A 25,686-nucleotide genomic window follows, 5' to 3' on the forward strand; every position below is an offset into this window, starting at 1 on the left:
GCAGCAGGAAACGCAGATGTCCAGAGGTGTTTTGCAGTGCTGCTGCCCCCAGTTTGAGCCCAGGCTCTGCCCAGTCCCAGTGGGAACCTAAGCCCCGCCCAGGCAGCTCAGCACACGCGGGCCCAGGCACAGAGCCCCAGGCACGGCCGCCCATTGCAGGGCAGCGGCACAGACGGAATGTCCTGCGGCCCAAACCTCCTGCTCCTGCCACACAGCGCCCAGCCTTCTCCCCCTCCTCCTCCTCTCCCAGCACGGCACAAATTCCAGCTCAGAGGAGGCTTCCCCAGAGAGGGCTCCGGCTCCTGTTCCAGCCTGAGTGTCCCTGCAGAGGAACAGGACATCTTTCAGCCACTTCCACAAGGTCAGACTTTGCACTTCCTGGGGAATCTGGGATGCAAATGGCCTTGCTAATAAAGACAAAATACAAGTGAATGGATTAGTAATTATTAGAAAAAGATCATCCTTCTTCCAGGCAAGGTTCACCAGGTCGTTCCCTGCATTTCTCCTTTCCAGATTCTTTCAGTCAGCTACTCTGAGGTCCAGCTTGTTCTGGTGCTGATAATGAACTGATTGTGCTCTTGATTTATGCACCAGATGTGGAATCATCCACACTGAATTCAGAAACCAATTCCCTCTGTCAGAGCATTTTCACATTCCAGATAATTTTCAAGATGTCCAATGACAGGTTGGAATGATCATCACACAACTCTCCACTTGTGGCTGCAGGCTCTGGAGATTCTTCATCTGCATTTAGCCAGGCTTGTACTCCCTAACAATTCCTGGTACCACCTCCTGTTTTCTCAGCTTGGAACAGTAACAATGAAAACCTCACCAATGGCACAACTCCCGAGTCCACCAGCAAAAGAAAAGTCAAGTTGTCAAGTTCTCCAAACATGTGTCTTGCTTTGCTGCAAGAGTCCTGCTGCACGCACAGTGTGGAAAGCCAAGAGAAGCTGCAGGTGGTGCCACATCTTGTGACACGAGCTCGACCTCATTCTCCAGGAAAGGTTCTTGAAAAGAGCAGACAGGGTCACAGAGAACATTCCTGTAAAACTGAATCAGCTTGTGAAAGTGAAATGAAAATGGAAAGAAACCATCATAGAAATAGCTCCCCTTTTCCATCTTGCACTACTTCTCCATGCCATGAGTTCCAAATGCATCTCACCTTTAAGATCAATGATGTAGCGAGTTTTAGACACTCTAAAATACCATGAGCTGCACACAGTTGGCCTTCCCCTGGTTCCGTTGGAAAGCAATGCTGGAGCCATCAGTGCAGTGCTTGGGTCAGGCACGAATTCTGCAGGCAGGAAACGTGCCCTGGCAGTGTGTGACCTTCAGCAGGGACAATGCTCAGCAATCCTGCAGGCAGGGAATGTGCCCTGGCAGTGTGTGACCTTCAGCAGGGACAATGCTCAGCAATCCTGCAGGCAGGGAATGTGCCCCGGCAGTGTGTGACCCTCAGCAGGGACAATGCTCAGCAATCCTGCAGGCAGGGAATGTGCCCCGGCAGTGTGTGACCCTCAGCAGGGACAATGCTCAGCAATCCTGCAGGCAGGGAATGTGCCCCGGCAGTGTGTGACCCTCAGCAGGGACAATGCTCAGCAATCCTGCAGGCAGGGAATGTGCCCCGGCAGTGTGTGACCCTCAGCAGGGACAATGCTCAGCAATCCTGCAGGCAGGGAATGTGCCCCGGCAGTGTGTGACCCTCAGCAGGGACAATGCTCAGCAATCCTGCAGGCAGGGAATGTGCCCCGGCAGTGTGTGACCCTCAGGAGGGACAATGCTCAGAGCGTTGCTGTCCTCGGTCTCCACGGAACCATGCCAGGAGCAGCTGCTGAGCTCAGAAGCCATCGCAGCCTCCGCCCTGCTCCAGAGCCCCTTGGCAGGGTGGGCTCCTGCCCTGGCTCTGTGTGCCAGGAGCTGGCAGCACTGGGTGCGGGGAGCCCAGGGAGGGCACAGAAAGGCTGGGTGAGAAATGCTGGGGCACAGCGAGATGGGCGAGTGCAGCCGGCCAGGGCAGAGGAGCAGCACGCACAGGGGGCACAAGCCTGCAGGACAGATGGCCAAGAGGAGAAAACAACAAACTTCTCAGGAGGGTGGAGAACAAATTTTAGTTGCAAACTTCAGAGAATGAGGTATTTGGAAAATCTGAAAAAGCATTGAATTACAGTAAATCACTTGACAAAGCACTGACTGAGCACACTCTAACCTGTCCAACTTCAAGTTATGCAGATTTTGAGAAGAGGAAGTCAGGAGAAGAGAGAGAGGGAGAGAGAGTTCCACAGTCAGTCTTGGATCTCAGCTGCTGTGAGCTCCAGGGCCATGGGACGTGTCAGTGTCACACCCGTGTCACATCCTGACCTGCTCTGGTCCCTCTCTCAGGTGGAGTTTTTGGGGTGCTAGGGGCTTGGCAGCCAGTTTGGGGCTGGGCCAGAGGCTGCAGTGGCTGGGGTGGGACAGTGACCACCCCACCTATGCAGAACTCTCCCTGCCCCCAAACACACACTGGAGATGTCTGGGGCCGTTCATCATTTCTCTGCTCTCCAACACCGAGGCAACGGACTCTGGCTACAGCTCTGAGCCCGTGCCCAAGGCAACCACCCCTGGCACTGGGGGTCCATGGAGCTGCTCTCAGGAAACTCCCAAGAGCTGGGGAGTGCCCCAAAACTGCCTCAGAAACATAAGACACCCCAGAATCTCTTCAGGAATGTGGATTATTAAAAAACTCACTCAGTAATGGGCTCCCCCTCCCTTCATCATCCCCAAACTTTGGCTGTCTCATTCCAGACCCCAGCCCACCTCCCTAGTCCCAACCCCAACCCATCCCACCCCTTCTGGACATCATGACCCCCCTGCCCCCAAGCTGTACTTCCCCAATTTCCCACCTCCCAAACACCATCCCACCCATTCTGCCCCACCCAATGCCCGTCTCACCCCTCCTGATTTGCAACCCACTTCGCCCAATCCCTTTCCAACCCCATTCCACCAAGGGGCTGTGGAATCAAGGAATTTTGGGTTGGAAGTGAGTAGTTTCAGTGCTATTGAGGTGACAGATAAAACCCTATTGTCTCTTTGAGTGCCAAGAAAGGGAGACAACTAAACCAAACACCCCCAAAACCCCCAAACTCCCCCAATAATTTCCTTGAATCCCAGATTCCTCTGAAGTACATGTAAAAAGTGAGGCTATAGATGCTTTTGATGAATTTATTGATTTTTACCCCAATTTTCTCTGTTTTGAAGGGATGAAGATGAATCCAAAGAAAATTAGGGTCAAAACAAAAGAATACCCAGCCATCTTCCCAATGCAGATCACCGGGAATGTGGGTCACCAGGGCTCTGACCAAAGCAGGTCCTCCCATGGGGGATGAAGCTGGAGCAGCGCATGAAGCTCTTCCTGCACTTGGGGCACCCACAGGGCTGCCCTTACCGGTGTCTCCGTTGGTGTCGGGTAAAGAACGAGCGGTCTGAGAAGCTCTTCCCACACTGGGGACACTCGTAGGGCCTCTCCCCGGTGTGGATGCGCCGGTGGGTGACGAGGGTGGAGTTGTGCCTGAATCCCATCCCGCAGTCAGGGCAGCGGAAGGGCCTCTCCTCTTTGTGAATACGCTCATGTACGAGGAGGTGGGTGCTGGTGTGAAACCTCTTCTGACACTGGGGACACTCGTAGGGCCTCTCCCCAGTGTGGAACCTCTGGTGGACAACCAGGTCAGACCTGTGGCTGAAGCTCATCCCACATTCCGAGCACGCATAGGGCCGTTCCCCAGTATGGATCCTCTGGTGGCAGATCAGGTTGAATCTCTTCCTGAAGCTCTTCCCACACTCCAAGCACTCATAGGGCCTCTTGCCGTCATAAAGCTGCTCATGGGCCATCAGCTCTGAGTTCTGGCTGAAGCTCTGTCCACCTTCCTGGCTCAGGGTGGGTCTTTCCTCCTCAGAGCACCCTGGGCTGGGTTTGCAGCCCCTCTTCCTGTGGAATCTCTGGGGATTTTCCTCCCTGTTGGATTCCTGCACTGTGAAGCCACCCAAAATGGCCTCTTCCACCATGTTCTGCCACAGGCATTTGTCCTCCCTGCTCTCCATCCTCAGCTCCTTCCCTGGGGGAGGAAGGACAAGGAGAGGATGGGATTTGCCTCCACGCCAGAGGGAAGGGGAAGGAGATCCCCCCAGTGCATCCCCAGCAGGACGGCGTTGGCAGCAGGGCTGTCCTGCAGCTGGGGGCCGTGCTGAGCTGGGAGATGGAGCAGGAGAGAGGGGGAAAGGGGCACTGACTTCCTTCTCACCTGCCTGGCTGTCCCGGGGCATCTTCCTCTTCCTTGCAGCCTTCTCCTCTTCCATCCAGCCAAGGTTTGGGAAAGGGAAATCCTGGCATGGGGAAAAACAAGGTGTGAATGCCTTGGGTTGGGGATTCCTCCCGCCCAAGTCTATCTCTAGAAGTCATCTGGTGTCCACAAAAACCTCCAAAAATCCAGAGTGAATAAAAAAAAGCCATCAGGAGTGTCCCATTTCCAGTGTTATCCCTCTGGAGTTCTAGTGGTCCCCTGTCTCAGGGCTGCTGAGGATCCCCCCTCTCCAGGGTCTGGAGAGGCAGTGGGCATCCCCCCTCTCCAGGGTCCTGCTTAGGAAAGCTGGGGGGTTTTGGGGTTCCCCTCTCCAGCCTCCCTCTGGTTCAGCTACTTGGGGCTCCCCTCTCTTCCCACCACTCTCTCCTGGTTTAGGGCAAATTTGGGAGAAAATCTCCAAAAGACTTTCCTCTAGAAAGCAAATTCAAGTGGCAAATTCTCTCCCAACCAGATTAAGAAAATATTTTCTCGGAGAAAAGGAGAAAAACCTGTTTATTTAACAGGCAAAGCATTCACCAGCACAAAAAATTAACAATATTAAAAAAAAAAAAACCTCTTGCCGCTCCAAAATAGATGACAAACTCAAAAAGTTCCTCTGTGGGCTGTAACTCAGCTCACTCAGTCTCTTATCAGTCTCTTATCAGTCCCTCCAGCACTGGAAATGCCGTGGCCCAGGCCCGGCCAGGTGGGCCACAGTGGGAGCTGCCAGTGGTGTTCTGGGTGTTCAGTCCAGAGCAGGTTTAAACAGATCCAAAGAAAAAGAAAAATCAGTCCAGGGAACTTGTCTGCCTCAGAGAGCTAAAAACGAACTAAAAGCAAAGGAGAGCTCTGTCCTGCTGTCTGTCTGTCCACAGACAACCGATACTTTAGGTTTTAAATTTTTCTGTTGTGTTTGGATGTGCAGCTTTTAGCTTTATATTAAGTGTTACTGGGATCTTTTCTCAGGGTGGTGAAGACAAAACAATCCTGGAGACTCAAGGACAATCTCATCAAACTTCAGGCCCAAAGCATAAACAACATGGAAAGAAGATAGCAGGCAAGCAAGCAAGGAAGATGTAACTTCATAATTTGAAACTATTAATTGAGCAGTTAACTTCTATATACAAATGGACTAAAACTTATAAAAATGTGAGATCTCATGACCAAGCCCTCTTTTGCTCCCATCTTGGAGCCATCCAGGCAGAGCCACAGCTGTGGCTCCTGTGCTGCCTGAGTGTGGCCTTTGAAGGCATTTCAATAAAAATCAACTTTATTCCTCTTAGCTCCATCTGGTCTCTGTTCCAGCTCCTTAAGGCATCACAACAGTCCAGGAGCCGGAATGTGGAGGAGTGAGTGCAGTTTCTGAAAACAAACTGCAGCTTCTTCCTCCTCCCTTCATGCTCAGAACCAGCCTTCAAGGTGCAGAACTCATTTCTGGGCTAAACAGACCATTGGGGGTACGAGCATCATGAAGTCACCTCAGGACACGCCCCTGTCAGAGTCAGGGGGTCCAGTCCCCGCCTCATCTCTGGGCTGCCGAGGGTCCCCCAGCTCCGGTATCGCCCCTTCCCCTCTCCCCACCCCAGGGGTCCCCTGTTCCACAGCCCCGGCTCTCACGGGGATCCCCAAAACCAATGTCCCGCCCCGTCGGTACCGGGCTATCCCCACGTGGACCCCCGGGACCCTCCCGAGGGGCGATCGCGGCTCCTCTCCCCCCGAAAAATCTCCTCTTAGGGAGCCCGGAGATATCCGGGGCTCGAGTCCGGGATCTGCCGGCTCCGAACACTCTCCAAAAAACCCTCCCGGAGACCCCTGGCTGGAGCCGGAGCGAGCTCGGCCTCCGCCCTCACCTGCGGCTCGGGGATGGGGGCGATGCTCCCGGGGCAGGGGGTGCTGCAGGCTCGGCGTGCGGGCGCTGCGAGCGCCGCGATTCTCCCCCTCCTGCTCCTGCTCCTCCTCTCCCTCCTCTTCCTCCCGCATTTCCGCCGCTCCCAGCCCGGACCCCCCTTTCCCACCGCTCTGCCCCGCGGCCCCGCAGCACCGGCTGCTGGGTGGGGGAGCCCCCGATCGGCCCCAGGGCTGGGCAGGGGCTCGGGGACCCCCCCGGGGCGGATCCGTCCCCCCGGCCCGAGCCCCAAATTCCGCTCCGGGGCCGCCGGGCTCTGCGGGCCCGCCTGGCAACCGGCGAGTCATCGGCGAGAAAGGCTCTGGTTGGCTGGAAATTGTTTAGCGCCTCTTCTGATTGGCAGAAATTATGACAGGCGCGGCGCCCTGCGGGTGTCCCTGGGAGCTGCGGAGTCCGGCCCAGAGCATTTTCCTATTTCTATCTGTTGTCTGAGACCTCTTTCCTTTTTCTTTCTCTCTCTGAGACCTCTTCCCGATTTCTTTCTCTCCTTCTCTCTTCCCCATTTCCTGTTCAGTTCAATCCAAGTTCGAGCAGATGCGCAGGTTGCGTTCCCATGGTCTCATTCGCTCCTTCCCTGGGACAGAGGCGTCTCTCCCTCGCGAAATCCTAACCCATGAACAGGGTCCTTTCCCAGCCCAATCCTTCCTGGATTTTGTTGGGGACTCGCTCCCATTTCCTCTCTCTCTCTGCTTCCAGTGGGGAAGGTGCTGGAAAATGCCCGGCAAAGCCACCTTTGATATGTACTCTGGGAGCCCCAGAGCTGCTGGACCTTGTCCCCTGGCCTTGCACAGCTCCTTGGGAGGCACGGCAGGAGCAGCACCCTGGGAGCCTCAGGAATGCCCCTCTGGCATCGATGGCACACACTCCCATGTGCTGGAATTCCAGTTCCCAGCCAGGAAAAGATGTTCCTGGCCTGGAAGGCAAAGCTCTTAAGAAGGGACTGAAAGCCAAGTGGAGCAAGATCTTACAGTGACATTTCACTGCCAGCCTTCCTAACTTCACTCATGGCTGCTGTAGCTCGTGGATTGGGAATGAAATCAGGGCAGGGTCTTTGGTGGGAGCTGCCCTGGGTCAAGGGAAACCCTGAGAGAGAAACAGAGCAGGGAAAGAGAGGCAGGAGAGAAAGGAGGGCACAAACACAATCAGCTGAGAAGGTGGCACTCTGAAAAACAAACCAGAACTGATTGAAAATGAATGAGACAGAAAGTAATAATTTTGCACCTTTTATTTCCTATCAAATTACAATTTCTTCATTTTCTCACAAACCTCCTCCCCATGTACTTTAGCAGGGCTGTCAGAAAGTTCTTTGTTCTCTGTCAATGTTCCAGGCTGCAGGCACAAGCAAACAGGGAATGGGGATTTTCCTGCTCCTGGAGAGTTTGACATCCTCAGCTGAGGAGCGGAGGAGGCACCAGAAGGAAAGGGCAGCTGGGCTTCACCTTCAACAGGAAAGAGAGGGAGGGGAAATCTCCCATCCTATCTGTAGCTGCTCCCACAGAGATGTGAGGGCTGATCCCAGAGCCCCAATGGTAACAGTCAGGGCTGCCCTCAGGGAATGCTTGCCTGGTATTGAGGGGCAGTGTGGGAGCACCTGGATCTTGGGGCACCCAGCTGCCCCCCGTGTCTGGAGGTGCCTGAGAAGGGCTGGGATGATGCCAGGGACATCCTGCAGCGACATCCCCTCTGTCCCGCTCTGGGTGAGCTCAGTCCCAAACCTGACACTGATCCTGGTCTCAATCTCACTCCATGTTTAGACACACTCACAGTTCTGTATTTAATCACATCCCAGTCCCAGACTCTTTAGCCCCAGACCCAATCCCAACCCCAGCCCTAAAGCCAATCCCATGTCTATCCTTAAACCCCAATCCCACCTCTAATCCAAATCTCAGCCCCAACTCCAAGCTCAGCCCCAATTCCAGCCCCTTCCTAAATCCTCAGCCCCAGACCAAATCCCAGGTTCAACCCTTCTGAGGGTTTGGGGATGTCTCTGTCCCTCTGACCCCGATGATGTTTGGGTGGGGTCACACCAGGGCTGAGAGGGACAGAGACACCCCCGGCCTCTCCAGGTGTGAGAAGGTCAGAGAGCCCCCCCAGCCCCGAGCACCCTCAGCGGTGAGAGGGACACAGAGCCCCTGGTCCCCAGCCCTGCACAGGCATTGCCTGAGGCCAGAGGGATGGAGATCTCCGCAAGCATTGACCAGGGTGAGGGGACAGAGACTGCCCCGAGCATCCCCCAGCACAGGGGTGGGAGGGAGGGAGACCCCCCAGGCATTCCCTGGGGTGAGAATGATGGAGACCCCCTGGGGAATCGCCTGGGGTGACAGGGACAGGGACAACTCTCCCAAGCATCACCCAGGGCGAGAGGCACAGAGACCCCTTGAGCATCCTCTGGGCACTGAACAAAGTAAAGTAATTTCTGGTCAGAAATCAAACTTAACCCTACATAAAATGCCTTGAATTTGCTCTTCTAACAAAATGCTTTTGATGGAAATGCAAAAAAACCACAAACTTTAATAAACTGACAAAAAAAGCAATTCTGTGGTAATTCCAAGTTTCGTCAGTCCTGCACAGCTCCAGCTCAGCTGCTGGCACATTCTGATAAAAGAAATGTGGAAATTCGGCCAAATTCAGGTTATGAAAAGGAAGGTAAAGCTCTGTGTAGGTGTTCACAAAGGAGACAGAGACAAAGAGACAAAGTACTCTTATATTTGGCAAAGCCCCCCAATCTGTGAAAGAGAAAATGCGGCTGGAGAAGGGAGTGACAGGGACAGAGGCCTCCCCTGGGGCAGGGCAAGTGTGACATTGTCCCCTGTGTGTGTGCCCTTCCTAGAGTGGGGGTGTTATACCTGAGCCAGTTTGGGTAAGGGGGGTGGTGTTCACCCCCTGAGCAGGGATTACCCCACTGTTTCAGGTTGCAATGTAAGATGTAACCAAATGCATGTTTTCAATCACCATTTCATTAACTACTATAAACAGGTGGGGCAGTGTTCTTTATCCCTTCCATGACTAACCCCTGATAACGCCCTCCAGGGGAGATATCTTCTGTGAATGGGCCATTGAGTGTCACTGCAGGACTGATAAAATTCCATCATCCCATTGTGGGATGCTCCGCCCAGGGGGAGGATCCAAGCATTCCTACCTGGATATAAGCTGAGGCTTTCAACACCAGGAGCAGCTTGCCTACTGGGTTCCCAGAGGACAAGAGCTCCAGAACCACCACTGGACCTCCAGAGGAAGACCAGACCCTTCTACAGGATTACTGCTCTGACAGAATCACATTCATCACTCCAACAGAACTGCAGTCACCATTTAATAGGACTGCTGCCACCACCCTGACCAACAGGGTGTCATGTTATATCCTGATTCTGTCAGTTTAAGGCAGTGTTTCTGTATCATTGCCTTGAACTAAATTTTCTTATTAAATTGTGATTCTGGCTTAGACTCTCCCCCAGGATAGTCTTCAAACCAGTAGAAAACTCAATGTGGTCATCCCTTTTTTTCCCCCCAAAACAGAACTTCCCGTCCCCAAACCTTCACCAGACGGAGGAGGAGGCTGCGAGGAAGAAGATGCCCCGGGATAGCCAGGCAGGGGGGGATGAAGTCAATGCCCCTTTCCCCCTCTCTCCTGCTCCATCTCCCAGCCCAGCACGTCCCCCAGCTGCAGGATAACCCTGCTGCCAATCCCATCCTGCCGGGGATGCACTGGAAGGATCTCCTTCCCTTCCCTCTGGCAAGGAGTCAAATCCCATCCTCTCCTTGTCCTTCCTCCCCCAGGGAAGGAGCTGAGGATGGAGAGCAGGGAGGACAAACCCCCAGGGCAGAAGCTCGTAGAAGAGGCTGTTTTGAGTGACTCCATGGCACAGGAATCCAACAGGGAGGAAAATTCCAGAGATCCCATAGGAAGAGGGGCTGCAAACCCAGCCCAGGGTGCTCTGAGGAGGAAAGACCCACCCTGTGCCAGGAAGGTGGGCAGAGCTTCTGCTAGAGCTCGGAGCTGGCGGTCCATAAGAAGCTTCATGATGGGGAGAAGCCCTACAAGTGCTTGGAGTGAGGGAAGAGCTTCAGGCAGAGCAGCACCCTGATCCAGCACCAGATGATCCACTCCAGGGAATGGGCCTACGAGTGTTCTGAGTGCCAGAAGAGGTTTCAGACCAGCTCCCATCTCCTCCTGCATGAGCGGATTCACACAGAGGAGAGGCCCTTCCGCTGCCCTGAGTGTGGGTTGGGCTTCAAGCAAATCTCCCACCTCATCACCCACCAGCGGATCCACAGCAGGGATAGGCCCTTTATGAGTGTCTGGAATGTGGCAAGAGGTTCAGCTGCAGCTCCAGCCTGCTCCACCACCAGGGAATCCACACTGGGGAAAGGCCATACAGATGTGGGGAATGTGGGATGACCTTCAGTCAGAGGTCGCAGGTGATCATCCACCAATGCATCCACACTGGGGAGAGGCCCGACAGGTGTCCCGAGTGTCAGAAGAGGCTTCAGACCAGCTCCAATCTCCTCAAGCACCAGTGGATTCACACCGAGGAGAGGCTCTTCCGCTCCCCTGACTGCAGGAAGGGCTTCAAGCACAAGTGTCACCTCATTACCCACTGGTGCATCCACACTGGGGAGAGGCCCTACGAGTGTCCGCAGTGTGGGAAGAGCTTCTCCATGAGGTCTCAGTTGACAAAACACCAACGGACACACCGGTAAGGGAAGCCCTGCGAGTGCCCCAACTGCTGGAAGAGATTCGTGCACCCCTCCAGCTCCATCCCCCATGGGAGGATCCACGTTGGGCAGAGCCCTGGTGACCCACATTCAGTGATCTGTACTGGGAGGACACCTGGCTGGTTATCCTTTTGGTTTGGCCCGAATTCCCTCTTCATTTGTCGTTATCACTTAAAAACACCTGTAATAGGACTAAAATGAAGGAAATTGATCAGAGATGTCTAAAGTTCCATCACGTAACAGATACTTGAGCAGGAATTTATGGTTTTGGGACATATTCTGGAAGATTTGTGGGTTCTTGGGAGGTTTTAGGAAGTGTTCTCCATGTCTTTGCACTCCAAAACTCAAATATAGATTGATCTGTCACCTCAAAACCACTCAGTCCCACTGAAAATATCACAATCTTACCCCAAATGGATCAATCCCACCTCAAATATGCTTGTTCCAACATCGAAAAAAAATCAGTCCCACATCAAGACTATTTAATTCCAAAGCCTCCAGGGTGAGATGGAGTTGGAAGGAGATTGGCAGAAGGGGCATCCAAATTCTCCAAGTGGAATCAGGATTGTGTGGGGCTGGGTGTTTATTTCATAGTAAATAAACTTTCAGAATTATTGATTTCTGTCCCATTCATTTTCCATCAGTTCTGGTTTGTTTTTCAGAGTGCCACCTTCTCAGCTGATTGTGTTTGTGCCCTCCTTTCTCTCCTGCCTCTCTTTCCCTGCTCTGTTTCTCTCTCAGGGTCTCCCTTGACCCAGGGCAGCTCCCACCAAAGACCCTGCCCTGATTTCATTCCCAATCCACGAGCTACAGCAGCCATGAGTGAAGTTAGGAAGGCTGGCAGTGAAATGTCACTGTAAGATCTTGCTCCACTTGGCTTTCAGTCCCTTCTTAAGAGCTTTGCCTTCCAGGCCAGGAACATCTTTTCCTGGCTGGAAACTGGAATTCCAGCACATGGAAGTGTGTGCCATCGATGCCAGAGGGGCATTCCTGAGGCTCCCAGGGTGCTGCTCCTGCCGTGCCTCCCAAGGAGCTGTGCAGGGCCAGGGGACAAGGTCCAGCAGCTCTGTTGGTTCTGCAGTGCCACAACAGCCCCTGGGTCCATGAGTTTCCCTATTGACAGCAGCAGTTCCTTGGTTCCCATGATGCCCTGCTGTGTCACCATGGATATTTGGTTTCATGAAGTTCTTCAGTGTCACAATGGCCTCCCTCCCTCCATGAGCTTCCACAGTATCAAAATTAACTCCTTGGATGGGCATTGTCACCATGGACCATTGGCTCCATGCAGCCCCGCTGGGTCACCATGGCCCCTTGGTTCCATGGGACCCCAGGGTCACACTTGACTCCTTGCTTCCAAGTCACCCCCTCAGTGCCAAAATGGTCCCTTCATTCCATGAGGAACACAAAAGTTTTGTAGAAACATGGAAAAATCCTGCTTAATACACCTGGGAACATCTGCTTGCATTCAAGAGAGATCTTAATGGTGAGGATGGAACCAGCAGCTTCTATCTGCAATAGAGATCCAGGGAAAGGACAGGGACAGAGAATTCAGCTGGGAGACTCAGAGAATTCTGCTCCCAGAGATCATTTCTGCTCACCCTGTCTCTTGTAGAAAGGTGACACCATTCAAGGCAGCCTGGATGGAGCAGGTGGTTCCTGAGTGGGGTTTGTTCTTCAGGAAACCCATTCAGGCTTTTCCATTTGTTCTGTTTTGAAAGCAAAACCGGTGAGAGACTCCAAGTCAGAAATACAATTTATTAGGAAAAGAAAAAAGTAATAAAACAAAATGCATGCAATAATACAAAAGAGAAACCACTGACAAAGTCAGAATACAACCGGACACCCTGTTGGTCAGGGTGTTGGTAGCAGTCCAATTGGAATGGTGGCTGCAGTCCTCCTAGAGTGGCAGATCTGGTTATGTTGGAATAAAAATGGTTATGTTGTGATCAAGTAGTAGGGTGTAGCCTTCCTCTGAAGATCCAGTGGAAAAGACAGTTGTTCCTCTGGGAAATCCAGTGAAAAGGCAGCTTGTTCTATCTGAAACCCTGGATAATATCCATGTGGGGATGCTTAGCTCCTCCCCTCTGGGCAGAGCATCTCACAATGGGCTGATATCATTCTATGAATCATAAGGTGGGTCCATGAAACAGAAATGGCTCCCAAAGGAACGTCTCTCTGTGTCATGTGGCAAGTCATTGATGGGCCCATTACCAGGAGATAAGGAATAAAACAATGCTCCCCCTGCTTTCAACCGCTCTTGAGGATGGAAATAAAATACATCTTTATATTGTAACCTAGGACATCTATCACCGATGGAAGGGTGGGACGAAATAACTTCATCATCAGTGTCATTTTCTGCTCTGCTCGGAGTTTCCCGAGGGCTCGTAGTGCTGTTGGCTTCAGGAACAGTTTGGACAAAGGCTGTAGGACTGAGGGCTTGGTGGGAAACAAGAACAGTTGTTATTCTTGTATTTACAGTCTTTTGCTACATGTCCAGATTTCCTGCAATTGTAACAGTTTCCACTGTCTTTATTACATTCTGTATTGTGGGGAAGCAAGTTTGCTGCAACCAGCGCTTCCATTGCACCCTGGCCTGTGGCCTTGGCTAGGCTGGAGTCACAGTCTGAGACCGCTTGGTGGGTGCAAGCATCAATCATCTGAGCGATGGTCAGCTGAGGGTCAAGGGGGAGCGTGTGCAGAACCTTTCTGAAGTCAATACTGGCATTACAGAAAACTAATTTTTTAATAAGATAGTCCCAGACCTTTTGATTGTTTGCCTGTTTTTCCAGTGCTTTCATAAGGTGCTTTAAAAACTTGATATAGCTCCTGTCCAGGCATTGGCAATAGTCAGGGAAGTCAGTGTGGGATGCAGAAGCCTCAGATGTTTGGAGGGAGGTAGACCATGCAGCATGTTTGAGATCTTACAGTATTGACTGGGGGAAGACTTCAGCCTGATATTGCAGTCTAGTACAGTCTCCTTCCCTGGTAATGCGGTCCATCGTGAGGTGTTGTTGCCCTTCTTCCTTAACATAGCCTTTTGGTAACTCGTTAACTTTATTTATCCAAACTCCTTTCCACAAAATAAATTTGTCAGGTGACAATATGAATTTCATGCACTGTTTTAAATTTTATAGCACCATTGTGTGGGCAGTAAATGGCACATCCAGCAAATTGTTAAAACAGGGAGAAGCCCTCCCATAATCCTTTGCAGCCTTTACTAAGTCCTTCATTTCCCTGTGGGGAATAGATTCCAATTTAGGTTTTGGCCCCTGCTTATACTGCACAGGTGCCACCTGAATCTTGGATAACACCTCCCAGTCCCCCTCCTTTGCAGCTTTTCTCCGCATCCTCTGTCAAGAATCCTCCGGCTCATCCTCACTCTCAGATAAGCTATCACTCTCTTCCTCTGTGGAGGAAGCAGGTCTGCTGGCAGAGGTGCGGGCCTTTCTGCTGATCGGCAATGCCCGGTGTTAAAAGCCTTTGGTAGCCGAAATGGCTTCCTTCCGGTTGGCCCCACATCCAGTTCTGGTGATGCAGGAACTGGAAGATGCTGGACTGGAGAAGGGGCATGGAAGTGGAGAGGTGTAGCCCGCATTGGGGAGGAGCTTTCCCATGACAGGGGAGGGACCCAACATGGGGGCAGAACTTGACGTCAAGGTGGGACCCATCACAGGGGAAGCACCCAGAGCAAAGGCAGGAAATAGGGATGAGGGCGGGAAAGTATCTAAAATGGTGGTCTCTCTAACAGGAGTATTGCCATCTTGTGATTTATAGGAAGGGGGATTAGGACTAGAGGGTGAAGGAATGTGGGCGAGGGAATATCTCAGGGTAGACTGGCCACTATCACCCTGAGGAGAGACAGAAAAGGAGGGGAGATGGCAGACAGCAGATGGCTTGTCTGTTCCAAAGGCCAGGCTCCATCTCCCGTCCTGTTCTCAGGGAACGTGGGTTCGGGAACATGGGGGGAGGATTGAATAAACCAGGACAAAGGGTTGGAACCATGAACTTGTAAAATGATCCTATAACTTAAATGAAACAACAGATAAAATTTCCCAACTTTTAAAACCCCTTGTGTTTGTAAAATAAAAAGCTTTTTCCCAACAGCATCCACAAATGGTAACTGATAGATAGAATCAACAGAGATATCAGGAAGCTCCTCAAATAACCATGAACAATGCCTTTTAAACTCCCCTCAGAAAATGAACTCCCCTCTAAATTTAAAACTCTCCAAAACTTAACAAAAACATCCTTTTCACCTTGGGACTGATTATTTCCCAGAGTTGCCCCCAAAGGAAGAGGGAATTCCCACACACTGGAACAGAAAATCAAAAGCCCAAACCCCTGGGAGCTCTCTGCCACTCAGTCACTCAGTCTCACAGGCACAATCTTCAGCCAAAGTGGTCCTGTGGGGCTGTCAGTGAAGTTGGTCCCACAGATGTTGAAGGGATTGTGAACTTCTTCTTCAGTGAGATTTGATAAAACTCGAGTCTCATTTTAGTGTTGCGGCTGACCCACAGGGGTACAGCTTTCAGTGATGTCTGACTGGCAGGATCACCACTGGAGAAACTCACAGGGACCTCAATGAATCAGGTCCCTGTTTGGGTGCCAGATGTAGCATTGTGGCACTACTGAGGCCCTTGGAGCATCCAGCACTCATGAGCCCAAAGCTCACTGCTACCTTAGAAAGCCGAGAGAATAAGCAGGATGGGTCTTCATATGATCTCCTGCAAAGTGGGTTTATTGGTACACGAACAGGGTACACAGCTGAACAGGGTCCAGGGACGAATACAGAATGTAGGCTGAGGGAAAAGGGCCTTATATGGGGTAGTGAGGGTGGAGCTGAGGGTCAGGGCACAATGGATATGGGGGAAAATGGAGGGGTCAGAGGTCAGGTCAACCAATAGGGAAACAAGGGTGAAGGAACACAGCAAACTAGGGCTAATGGCGGGACAGAGAGAGAAGAGCATTCTAGGGCTAAACAAAGGTAGGCATTAGGAGTTGAACTAGGGTAATTAGGCCAATGGGCTAATGGGGTAACATAACGTGACATAAATCATATGTCTGCAAAGATCTATGGGAGAAGAAAGTGTCTCACCCTAACCTGAAAGCCTATTCGTCTTATCTGGAACCAGTCCTCCATGTCTGGGAGATTGAGACTCTGATGGCAGGGCTCTGGGCCTCCACATATCCTCACAGCTGGCCCAGGGCAGGTCTGGAGTGGTCTTGGTGGCAGCTTGGACTTGGCACAAACTTGAGGAGGGTGTCTGTTTTCAACAGGGAGCTTAGGAGTTTCAGATTACTAAAATAAATAAAGAAAACCCCCTCTTTGCCTGACTGCAGCCAGTTCTCCAAGCTAAGCTGACCCCAGGTGAGTGAGGAGAGACAGGATGGGGTTTGGAAATGTGGAGCAAGGCTCTCCACACTGGGTCAGATCTCAAGACACAGCTTCTCAGAGCAGGCCAGACCTCCTTAGGAAAGCCCCTGGGTCTATCAGTCACAGAATGCTGCTATCATTTCTTCTCTAAAGAGAACATACACCCTTAAAACAGGAATGTGGATTTATTAGAAGCTATTTGAAATATTTCTCTGTAACAATAGAAAAAGAACTTCCTAGTGAACTGCACTACAATGGAGGAAATCAAAGCAAAACCATGGTTTGCCAGGAGTGCTTGATAATTATGAGCCCCAGGGTGCATTAGGAGCTGAGCCCTGGAACCTCAGGGCCTGAGAGGAGATTGCACAAACCTTTCCAGGAGTCAAAGACGGACAAAAATCCCAAAGTTTCTTGAGGCATGAATGGGTCCCTCTGAGGTCCATCCCCAACACAGGCTCCTCATGGACTCCTTGGAGGAGAGAATTGGAGGCCAGGATTGCATGAAATCCTCTAAGAGACTCAGTGCAGAAAGGAAAATCCAAAGTACCTTAAAAACCTTGAATATCTCAAAGTATTAATGAGCACTACTGGGTGTCAGTACAAAGCTCTCAAGGGACTCATTAAAGAAGAAAATTGGGGCCATGATTACACAAAACTCTCGCAGAGTTTGTATCAAAAGGGAAACACCAAGTACCTTAAAAAATCTGAAGTACCCTGAAGTATTAATGAGCCCCACTGAGTGTTGTTACTGACAAAGCCTCTCCAGGGACTAATTACAGCAGATAATTGGAGGCCATGATTGCAGAAACCTCTCAGACACTCCAAGGCAAAAGCAAAACCCAAAGTCCTTTGAAAAACCTGCACAGAGGCTCCTGGCCCAGAGGCAGCTCCTGGCAAGGCCAGCGCTGCAGAGAGACAGCTCTGCCCAGGAGCAGCTCCTGTGCACAGCCCAGCAGGGCTGGGGCACTGCCTGCAGCCACCCCGGGCACAGCACAGAGGCACAGAAGGGTTAAACTCAGCCTGGGCTGGGAGCACAGAGCAGAGCTCACTCGGGGTTCACTAGAGCAGAAATCGTCCCAGGTTTGAAACAGTCATTCTCTGGCTGTGGGAAGAGAAGCTGCAGTTCCTGCAGGGATCTCCTGGAGCTGGCACATCCCACAGCTTTGAGGACCTTTCAGGAGGACTCAGAGCTGCTCCAGGGCAGGGCTGTGGCCCTAGGGCAGGGCTGGCTTTCCCTGCTGCCCCAGCCCAGGCACAGCCCAAGGCAGCTCCTGTTGCCAGGCTCTGCTGCAGGGCTGAGCAGCCGGGGCTGCAGCCAGGGGTGCCCAGGGCTGTCGTGCAGAGCAGGGTCCTGCAGCCCAGGGCGCTGTGCTGGGCCAGGGACTCTGCTGCCTGCCAGGGACAGCTCTCAGCCGGCCCGGGGAGCTGCTCTCAGTGCTGGGGAGAAGCTCTGGGGGGAAGGAGCCACCCTGAGCAGGGCAGGGGCAGCTGCTGAGAGGGGCTGGGTGGGGCAGGGCTGCTCCCAGCTCCAGACCAGCCTGGGCACAGCTCCAGAGAGCACTTCCCAAAGAAGGTAAGCCAGGGATTGCTGTAAAGATCAGGAGCTTTCCTGAGAGTGTTTCAATTTTCTTTTTGGAGAAGGATGGGAATTTTGGGGTGATGACAAAAAGATTTTTGCTTTTTATACATTTTGAATGTATTCATAGTTCTGTAAATTACTATTATATAGTTATAAAACTATAATCCTTACTCTAGTAAACTCTTAACCAACTCTGTTAAATCACTATTATATACTTATATAACCATAATCCTTAATTAGCACTAGTGTGTTTCCTAACCTTTCTCTTAGATTTTAGAAAAATAGACATTTTAGACTGTCTAAATATATTCCTGAAATACTGTGTAGTCTTATTATCAGGAAGAGGACCTATAGGAACATTTTTTTAATTGACCAGAATGTGAGCAGTCACAACAAATATTTTTGGCAAAGAAGCCTTTGGACCTAATCCAACAGTTTGTACCAGGGGTGTGTAACTAGGGAAACTGAATCTCCTATTAGATGTTCCTGTTAAATTTTCTTTATTAATCAACCTTAATAAATTGTGTAAATCAGGGCCCGGGTGTGCCCCATCCCCACTGGGATGCCTGGAAGCTTCCAATAAATGTCTGGTTTTTACTTTACTGTTCTAACACTGTTGCAAGTGGGTTTTTTTTCTCTTTGGATTATAGACAACAGGGGGATGAGAGAAGCAGAACAGGAATTATAATCCCAGAATCACAGAACATTCTGAGTTGAAAGGGACACACAGGATCACCAAAGGAGTGTTTGAACATTTACAGAGACTCCAGAACTGTAACTTTGGGTGGTCAGTCTCTCTGCTGGGAGGCTCCCAAAGGGCCCTCAGCCACTCCTCAGCCCTGGACAGCAGCAGCATCACCTCTGCAGGGCCCAGCAGGGCTCTCCTGAGCTGCCCTTGGCAGCTGCACACAGAGCCTGCCCCAGCCAGGGCCCTGCACACAGGCAGGTTTCTGTAGGGCCCCAGCCAGGGCACACAGGCTGGGATGGGCTCTGTGAGTGCTGGCAGGGACAAGGCTCCTCTCAGGAGGGAATGTCCAGGCCCAGGGAGATGCTCAGAGAAGGACAGGGGGCTGAAGAGAGCAGTGCTGGGGCAGGATGAGGGCACTGTTGGTGTGTGGGAGGTGCCGGGCACAGCTGGGCATGGGAACACTGTCCTGAGTGCCCGGCTGTCTCTGCCCTGCCCTCTCAGGCACAGCACCACAACATCTTCTCTTGGTTCTGCCCTGCCCTGATATTGTCACTGTTATCTGCTGCTCTCAGGGAGGCTCTGGCATTTGCAGCAGCTGAGTCAGGCTCTGTCCTTGGCATTCCTGCCAGGCAGGGGTGTCCATGGGAATGGGGTGTCCAAGCTTGCCTGGCACCTGTGGGGCTGTGGGCAAAGCAGTCCATGGGAAAGGGGAATGAGCTGAGCCCCCTCCCTTGGATCCCATCATGTGCACAGCCAGGGATCTCCTTGCTGTGCCCTTCCAAGATCTGAGCTGCCCTCCTGGGTGCAAATCTGTGCCAGAGCCTCTGGGAGTTCCCTGACTGTCCCACGGGGAAGGGCAGAGCTGCCACAGCTGAGGAAATGCTGTTGGGTTTGCCCAGGGAGCCGTGAGTGTCCTTGGCACAAGGGGGTGCTGAGACCTTGCCCAGAGACCTTTAGGGAGGGTGAGACATTCAGGGATCCCTCTGCTCTGGGCAGGGTCTGGTTTGTCCCAGGGTGACCCGGGAGTGTGACTGTGCTCTGATTGCAGCCAAAGGTGCAAAGCCAGGGCAGCTGGGAACAACCCCATCCAGCCCCTCATCTTCCCTCAGCCACAGGGAATCTTTGCCTCTCACATCTGTCAGTGGCAAACTCTGAGTGCAGCAGAAATGCTGGGGTTTTCTGACCTCAGCCAGGAACGATGTGTGGGTAGGAAAACAATTCCTAAAACAAACTCCTGCCATCCATGACATATAGAAATGAGAGTGCAGATGCTACCAAGCCTTTCTGCATTCAGAGTGATTCCCCTGACAAATCCTGAATATCCATCCTTGTCCCTCTGCCACATGGCCATAAACCGAGGGCAGGGGGGCAGGGATGGCTTCAAGAGAGCCCTCACGCACAGGCCTGGCTGCTCCTAGCACACTCAGCCAGCACAACTGGAGCTCAGGAAGAGACCTGGGTGAAGGTTTTCCCGGAACATGAACAAGGATGGGTGAATCCCAGTGGGACAGTCTGCAGGGAATGGCCCAGGTTTGGCTCAAAGCAACCTCTCCTGACTTGTCACTGTCCTTTCTCCATGAACAGGTCCCCATGCCCAGCCCCAGCAAATGTCCAACAGCAGCTCCATCAGGCACTTCCTCCTGCTGGCATTGGCAGACACGCAGCAGCTGCAGCTCCTGCACTTCTGCCTCTTTCTGAGCATCTCCCTGGCTGCCCTCCTGGGCAACGGCCTCATCATCAGCACCGTAGCCTGTGGTCACCACCTGCACACGCCCATGTTCTTCTTCCTGCTCAATCTGGCCTTCAGTGACCTGGGCTCCATCTGCACCACTGTCCCCAAAGCCATGCGCAATTCCCTCTGGGACACCAGAAACATCTCCTACACAGGATGTGCTGCTCAGCTATTTTTCTTTCTGTTCTTCATCTCAGCAGAGTATTTCCTCCTGACCATCATAAGCCACGACCGGTACATGTCCGTCTGCAAACCCCTGCACTATGGGACCCTCCTGGGCAGCAGAGCTTGTGCCCACATGGCAGCAGCTGCCTGGGCCAGTGCCTTCCTCTATTCAGTGCTTCACACAGCCTATACATTTTCACTGCCCCTGTGCAATGGTAATGCCCTGAATCAGTTCTTCTGTAAAATCCCACAGATCCTCAAGCTCTCCTGCTCTAAATCCTATCTCAGGGAACTTGGGCTTCTTACACTTAGCATGTGTTTGATATTTGGCTTCTTTGTGTTCATTGTTTTCCCCTATGTTCAGATCTTCAGGGTCGTGCTGAGAATCCCCTCTGAGCAGGGATGGCACAAAGCCTTTTCCACCTGCCTCCCTCACCTGGCTGTTGTTTCCGTGTTGGTAAGCACTGTAGCAGTTGCCTACCAGAAGCCTTCCTCCATGTCCTCCCCATCCCTGGATCTGGCCCTGTCAGTTCTGTACTCAGTGGTGCCTCCAGCCCCGAACCCCCTCATCTACAGCCGAAGGAACCAGGAACTCAAGGCTGCAGTGTGGAGACTGATGACTGGATGCTTTCAGGAACATTAAACTGCTGGCTAATTCCTGCAAGTCACTTTTAATAAAAATCATCTTTGATACTTCTTGTTGGTTTCATTTTGGAGGTTGCATTTCTTTGTTAAGCTTTTTTAATCATATCTAGAAATAAATGCCATTGTTTGTGCCATTTCTCTTATTTTTTTCTCTCCACCTTCCCTGTGGCTAAAGACTGTGTCAAGGAGGGGCTGTACTCTCGGTGGCTTTAAAGGAACTAAAGGATTTTCCAGCAAATCTTCCTGCAGAGATGCCCTTTTGTTGCCTTCTCTGCAGCTGCAGCAGCAATGTCTGTGTCCAGAGCTGGGGGCAGAACAGTGCTGGCACAGCAGCTCTGCTCCTGCTGGCCACACCACTCCGGATCCAGCCAGGAGCCATTGGCCTTCTTGGCCACCTGGGCACACTGCTGGCTCATGTCCAGCCTGCTGTCCACCAGTCCCTGCAGGTCCCTTTCTGCCTGGCTGCTGTCCAGCCACTCTGTCCCCAGCCTGTAGCACTGAGGCCAAATTGCAGGTCCTGGCACTTGGATTTGTTAAACCTCACCTTGTTGGATTCATCCTCTGGATCCAGCCTATCAAGGTCCCTGTGCAGACCACTCCTATGTTCCCTCAGATCAAAACTCACATCCAGCTTGGTGACATCTGCAAAGATATCCTTGGTTCCAAGGGTGCCCTCAATGTCACAATGGCCCTTTGGTTACACTGGGCCCTGCACTGTCCCACTGGTCTCCTTGGTTCCATGGGCCCCAAAATGTGACAATGGACTCCTTGGTTCCATGTGGCTTCACAGTGTCACAATGTTATTATTGGTGCTGCAGTTTCACAGAGGCCCCTTGGTTCCATGGGTCCCAGAGTGTCCCAATATTCCCTTGCTTCCAGGAGGCCTGGGGTTTTAGAGAACAAACTCCAGGCGTGAGTTCACCTGGTGTAGACAATTTATCATCTGGCAACACAAGGTCATAGAGTGGGCTATGACATCACAGAGTGGGATATGTAAGGTCATGGAGAAGCTATGACACCATAGGCCATATATTTGACATCACAGGGCAGAGGTCTAACATCATAAAGCAGACTATGACCTCACAGAGGAGGCTGTGACATCCCGGAGGGGCTGTGTGACATCCCAGCAGGGCTGTGTCAGGTCACTGGGTTGGTCACTCTGCCCCAGCTCCCCCTCACAGTTTCTCCCAACAAGTTCAATGCTGTTCATGCTCAGTGGGGTCCTTGTCCTCTGGGATCCCACCTGGAGCCACAGCCTCCACCAAAGGATGTTCCACAGGATCCACCCCAGAGCCTGACATGGGGACAAGGGGCCAGGGCTGTGTGACCAGGACATCAAGGATGTGGATTATCCAGGTCACTGTGGCCGGGTTTGGGTTGCCCAGGGCAGGAAAGATGTCTGGCAGCTGGAGCAGGGTCTGGCAAGGGCCTCCAAGGTGGGACTGGAGCCCTTGGGCTGTGAGAAGAGGCTGAGGGAGCTGGGCTGGTCCAGCCCAGAGCAGGGAAGGCTGAGGAGCTCCTCATCCCAGCCTGGCAGTGCCAGCAAGGAGCTGATGGAAAACACAGAGCCAGGCTCTTCACCAGGGGGCCTGGTGGGAGACAAAAGCCAATGGGTGGAAGGGGAAAGAGGAGAGATCAGCCAGGACAGGAGGAAATGAAATGAGTCAGGCTGATTTCAGCATTTCCTCCCACCAAAAGCAGCCTGACCTCCCATCTCCATCCACCACTGACAGCTTTGCAAATCAGGAATTGTTGGAACAGTTTTGCCCGCACTCCAGGATGACCATCCTGACACAAGAACTTAATTGTGTTTATATCTATCACAGAACCAGGTTTGTCTGAAAGTAATTTTAGTATGGAAATCACTTGCGAATGGAGGACTCATCAGAAACTGCTGGGACATTGCATATGGCTCAGGGAAGAGCGTGATTGTTAATTAATTGTGTCCTGTTCAACTGTGGTCTTTTGGCCATGAAGAGAAACTTCCAGTGCCTCTGAGTCTCATCAGTTCCTGGTCCCTCAAAGGACACAAACCTGATGAGTTGTGGCTCCCACTCCAGTGGCTGCACTTGGACCTCCCTCCATCCCCAGAGCAGAGCTCCCTTGCCCCAGAAAGTCCCTGGCAATGCAGGGATGAAGGAAACAGGACAGGCTGTGGGGATCAGGGGCAGGGCAGGGCCAGGGATTTGGGGTGGTTGTGAGCCCAGGGCAGGATCCGGTCCTTGGCCTTGGTGAACCTCATCCCATTGTCCTGGGCCCATGGCTCCAGCCTGTCCAGATCCCTCTGCAGAGCTTCCTGCCCTCCAGCACAGCCACACTGCCACCCAGCTTGGGCTCCCCTGGGAACTGACTGAGGGTGCCCTCGATGGCCTCATCCAGAGCAGCAATAAAAAGATTGAACTTACCTGGCCGCACTCCTGAGTCCTGGGGACAGCCCTGGATGTGACTCCATTCCTCAGCTGCTCTTAGTGCCAGGGGTTGGATGAGGGAAATGGTGGGGAGAGGGTGGGGACAAAGTGTGATTGATCTTCAGCCATGAAGTGTCTTAATTTTCATATCTGCTCAAACTTCATTAGGAGGGGCTGGGGATCAATATCAACTGGGGATTGCTGATATCGATCTATAAAGACAAAAAGAAAACAGGACAAAACAGTTCTCTCTGCATTGTTTTCAATATGGTATATTCACTTTGAATAGACTTCTGAAATCTGTCTAATTAACCACAGAAGAATTAAAGTTTCAGTTATTCCCAGGGCCTTCTCTTGTTCGGGTGAACAAGACAACAAATTTTTGAACAAATGTTTATGAGCTTTTCTCACTGAATTCCTGAACTGAAGAGCTCAAGAAAGAAGAGGCCTCTGGAGCAGGAAAATTCATCAGCACCCTCCAAGTGGCTGAGGATCCATCCCCATCAGAGCAGCAATGAACAGAAATGGGCACAGCTTTGTGGCTGCCCCAGATTTGGCATGGGCCCTGGGCCTGGAGCAGGAGCAGCTCTTGAGGGCCCCAAGGCCACGGCTCTTGTGCTGCCCTGGGCAGATGGGATGGCAGCAGGGGCTGCAGAGCTCTCAGCACCTCAGCCCGAGGGGAGCAGGGCAGCCACGGAGCCTCCTTTGGCCTTGGCCAAGCACCTTCCCCCATGCTGGGGCTGAGTCCTGTGGCAGCTGCTGCTGTGCCCTTGCCAGGGGCTGAGGCCGTGGGCCAGTGCCCAGAGCAGCCTGGCCTGAGCTGTGGGGCCAGAGCTGGCTGGGCTGGGGAGAGGCCCTTGGTGCTGCCCAGAGCTCAGGGCAGCTGGCAGAGCTTGCAGGGAGCTGGGCTGGGCTTAGAGAGCCTGGCCCAGAAACCATCAGTGTCCATCTCAGCCTGCTGGCTCATGTCCAGCCTGTTGTCCATCAGTGCCCCCAGGTCCCTTTCTGCCTGGACACTGTCCAGCCACTCTGTCCCCAGCTTGTAGCACTGCAGGGGTTGTTGTGGCCAAAGTGGAGGACTCAGCACTTGGTTTTGCAACCCTATTGTATTTCATATTTCTCAAGTCCCATGCTGTTGCAACTATATTCCTAAAGTTCATACCTTCTAGCTGGTTTTCTACCAAGCAGTTCCTCTCTACAGCACAGTTCATCATAGCTTCTCAGGGGCTCCTCCTGGGCTCTCGACCCACCCCTTTTTATCCCAGTTACCTTCACAAGCTATAGCTGCTGCCAACCTAAGGACTTCGCAGCTGCAGCTCGTTTGGTGTAACTAGGACCCACTTATCCAATACATAGATCTTACAGGGACTCTCTCCATACTTGGTCTTGTTCAGCCTCACCTTGTTGGATTTGGGCCCTGGATCCAGACTGTCCAGGGCCCTCTGCAGAGCCCTCCTACCCTCCAGCACATCCACACTCACATCCAGCTTGGTGTGATCTGCAAATTTGCTGATGCTGGACTCAATCCCCTCATGCAGATCATCAGTGCAGATATTGAAATCCACGCTGGCTGGTTCTGATCCCTCGGCCATCCTGTGGGTGCCCTGGGATGGCACTCAAGGTGGTCTGTTCCATAACTTTGCTGGGCACCCAGGTCAGGCTGACAGGCCTGGAGTTCCCTAGCTCCTCCTTCCAGCCCTTGTTGGGGTTGGTACATTGGTACCTCCAGTCCTCCGGGACCTCCCTGCTGAGCCAGCACTGATGGGTAAATGATGGAGAGCAACTTGGGGAGCTCATCCACAGCTCTCTCATCCCCCTGGGATGGATCCCATCTGCTCCCAGAGACACCTGTGATTTATTAAAAATTTGGATATTGATCTAGTACCGACATCCTACACTGATGGAAAAAGACTCTCTAAGAGTTTAAAGTTAGAAAGTGTATGTTTATTGCCACACTGGGAAGCATGCAGGATAGCTCCCAAATACACACCACAGTTTACAGGTGATTACAGAGTCCTTTTATCTATATAAGTATTGAATACCCAAAATACAAATGCATATTCATAACTTTGGTACATCCCATTCCCCGCTTTGTATGGTAATTAGTTCAAAAGCTATTAAGCATGCATAGTTTGTTTGTCAGAATGAGTTGGTAGT

The 25,686-nt window shown here is 52.1% G+C and overlaps 2 protein-coding genes across 2 annotated transcripts; one reads left to right on the top strand and one right to left on the bottom strand.

Moving 5' to 3' along the window:
- Positions 1-3,190: 3,190 nt before the first annotated feature.
- On the bottom strand, positions 3,191-6,305 carry LOC131562406 (zinc finger protein 586-like). Its single transcript, XM_058812098.1, has 3 exons — positions 6,170-6,305; positions 4,281-4,362; positions 3,191-4,094 (listed from the first exon to the last, which is right to left on the bottom strand). Exons 2-3 carry the CDS (start codon positions 4,333-4,335, stop codon positions 3,424-3,426), a joined length of 726 nt encoding a protein of 241 aa, XP_058668081.1. The 5' UTR covers positions 4,336-4,362; positions 6,170-6,305; the 3' UTR covers positions 3,191-3,423.
- An 8,266-nt stretch (positions 6,306-14,571) lies between these two features.
- Positions 14,572-23,542, top strand: LOC131562628 (olfactory receptor 143-like). Its single transcript, XM_058812458.1, has 5 exons — positions 14,572-14,595; positions 20,454-20,569; positions 20,709-20,715; positions 21,006-21,080; positions 23,429-23,542. Exons 1-5 carry the CDS (start codon positions 14,572-14,574, stop codon positions 23,540-23,542), a joined length of 336 nt encoding a protein of 111 aa, XP_058668441.1.
- Positions 23,543-25,686: the final 2,144 nt, after the last annotated feature.

The sequence above is a fragment of the Ammospiza caudacuta genome, chromosome 11 (genome assembly GCF_027887145.1).
Source record: "Ammospiza caudacuta isolate bAmmCau1 chromosome 11, bAmmCau1.pri, whole genome shotgun sequence".
Taxonomy (NCBI): domain Eukaryota; kingdom Metazoa; phylum Chordata; class Aves; order Passeriformes; family Passerellidae; genus Ammospiza; species Ammospiza caudacuta.